The following is a 2,423-nucleotide window of genomic DNA, read 5'->3' on the forward strand; positions in this document are numbered from 1 at the left end:
CCCACTGATCAAAAGGACATGCAGCTACTACTTCCTTCATGTATTCTGCAGGTCTCCACTGTAAGTTAGCATGCCTCTGACAATTATAACATGAATTAACCAGAGCTGATGAGTCTTTTCGCATGGTAGGCCAGAAGAATCCTGCCAGAAGTGCTTTTCGAGCTAGGGCAAGACTGCCCAGGTGACTGCCACAAGATCCCTCATGAATTTCTCGCAACACATAATTGGCCTCATCCGGGCCCAAGCATTTTAACAAAGGCTGAGAGAAGGATCGTTTGAACAGAATTTGATTGATCATGACAAAGCGGAGGGCCCTTCTTTTTACTTCCCTTGCTTTTTTATTATCACTTGGCAGTTCTTTTGTAGTTAGATATTTGTGTATATCATACCTCTAATCCCCTTCTGGTACTTGGGCTAGCATGTCATCCAAAGTTTCCAGCTGGGACACGAGCTCCCGACCCGTGACAATGGGATCCGGTCGATCGCTCAAAACGCTGGCTAAACGGGCCAAGTGGTCGGCCTTGATGTTCTCTGTTCGGGGAATTAACTCTAATTTCAGATCTGTGAATCCTTCTTTGGCCTTGTCCAATGCATTGGCATATTTTCTCATTTTATCGTCCTTGACTTCAAACTTTCCATTGCTCTGTTGAATAGATAATTGGGAATCGGAATATAGGATAGCTCGGGAAACCCCCAAATTCCGCGCTGCCTTTAGTCCGAGTAACAAGGCCTCGTATTCTGCTTCATTATTGGAGGCTCTGAAGTCTAGTCTGATTGAAATTTTAGTCTCTTCACCCCAAGGTGAGATTATTACAATTCCTGCTCCGCTCCCGGACTTGCATGATGACCCATCTACAAAGATCTTCCATAGTTCTTCTTGTTCTAGCTGAATTGTCTCTGCCAAGAAATCAGCTAGGGCTTGGGCTTTTATAGCTGTTCGAGCTTCATATTTGATATCGTACTCACTCAATTCTGTGATCCATCTGACCAGTCTACCCGATACATCCGGATTAGCTGCGATCTTTCCCAAAGCACTATTGGTGAGTACAGTGATAGGATGTGAGAGAAAATAAGGCCTTAATTTTCTTGCTGTGATGATCAAAGCTAGAGCAAGCTTTTCCTGAGTCAGGTAATTGAGCTCGGGTCCCCTCAGGGCGTGACTGACAAAATATACGGGCTGATGATTCATTCCGTCCTTTTTGACAAGGACCGAACTGACTGCTCGGGGTGTAACTGCCAAATATAAGAACAATTCTTCCCTTGGGTAGGTTTATTCAATACGGGTAATTGTTTTAAGTAAGCCTTCAAGTCTTGGAATGCTTTCTCACTTTCTTCATTCCATTCAAAATTCTTCGTTTTCCATAATGCTTTAAAGAAAGGGAGGCTCTTATCTGCCGATCTGCTTATAAACCGGGCCAGTGCTGTAATTCTTCCAGTTAATCTCTGTACTTCCTATATATTCTTAGGGGAGCTCATAGAAATGATAGCTTGAACTTTTTCAGGATTAGCTTCTATTCCCCTTTGCGTGACCATATAACCCAAAAACTTTCCAGCTCGGACTCCGAAAGTACACTTGTTATGGTTTAGCTTAAGCTTGTAGCGCTTCAGGGTCTGAAAGGTTTGAGTTAAGTCGGTAATAAACTGATCCGTAGTTCGGGTCTTGACCAGAATATCATCTACATAGACTTCGATATTCTTCCCAATTTGTTGCTCGAATACTTTATCCATCAGCCTTTGATATGTAGCCCCAGCATTTTTGAGCCCAAATGGCATAACTACGTAACAATATGTTCCTGTTGACGTCACAAAACTTACTTTATCCTTGTCCTCTCTGGCTAATGGGATTTGATGATATCCTTGATAGGCGTCCAAGAAGCAGAGCAGCTCGTGTCCTGCTGCCGAATCGACAAGTTGATCAATTCTGGGTAACGGATAACAGTCCTTTGGACAAGCCTTGTTTAGATCCCGAAAATCCACGCACATGCGCCATTTGCCTGAGGACTTTGGCACCAGCACTATATTGGACAGCCAGGTCGGGAAGTAGATTTTCTCGATGTGTCCCGCTCTGAGTAATTCATCCACTTGTTCCTTTATAACCGCATCCTTTTCGGGGCCGAAGTGCCATTTCTTTTGGATAATAGGGCGACAACTCTTTATTATATTGAGTTTGTGCTCTGCCACTTCCCGATGTACCCCTGTCAGGTCGGAAACCGACCATGCAAAAACATCCTTATTTTTTTCCAAGCATTCCAGTAGCGGTTGCTTCAACCGTGTTTTCAGGGTGTGAGCAATTTTCACTACCCCAGAGGGAGGGGATATCATGATTTCCTCAATTTCTTCTTCAGTGGTGACAGATGTGTCCTCTATCAAGTTGACTTTCTCCATCACAGAAAGTCCAGGTCTGCCAACATTATCAGTCCTGG

General features: G+C 43.9%; 1 protein-coding gene across 1 annotated transcript; it reads right to left on the bottom strand.

Moving 5' to 3' along the window:
* Window positions 1-391: 391 nt before the first annotated feature.
* On the bottom strand, window positions 392-1,189 carry LOC140873904 (uncharacterized). Its single transcript, XM_073277188.1, has one exon. It carries the CDS (start codon window positions 1,187-1,189, stop codon window positions 392-394), a length of 798 nt encoding a protein of 265 aa, XP_073133289.1.
* Between the last annotated feature and the right edge of the window lie 1,234 nt (window positions 1,190-2,423).

This window comes from Henckelia pumila, chromosome 1 (genome assembly GCF_033568475.1).
Source record: "Henckelia pumila isolate YLH828 chromosome 1, ASM3356847v2, whole genome shotgun sequence".
Classification (NCBI taxonomy): domain Eukaryota; kingdom Viridiplantae; phylum Streptophyta; class Magnoliopsida; order Lamiales; family Gesneriaceae; genus Henckelia; species Henckelia pumila.

Coding starts and splice junctions, on each gene's coding strand:
- LOC140873904 (XM_073277188.1), bottom strand. CDS start 1,189: ATGAATCATCAGCCCGTATATTTTGTCAGTCACGCCCTGAGGGGACCC.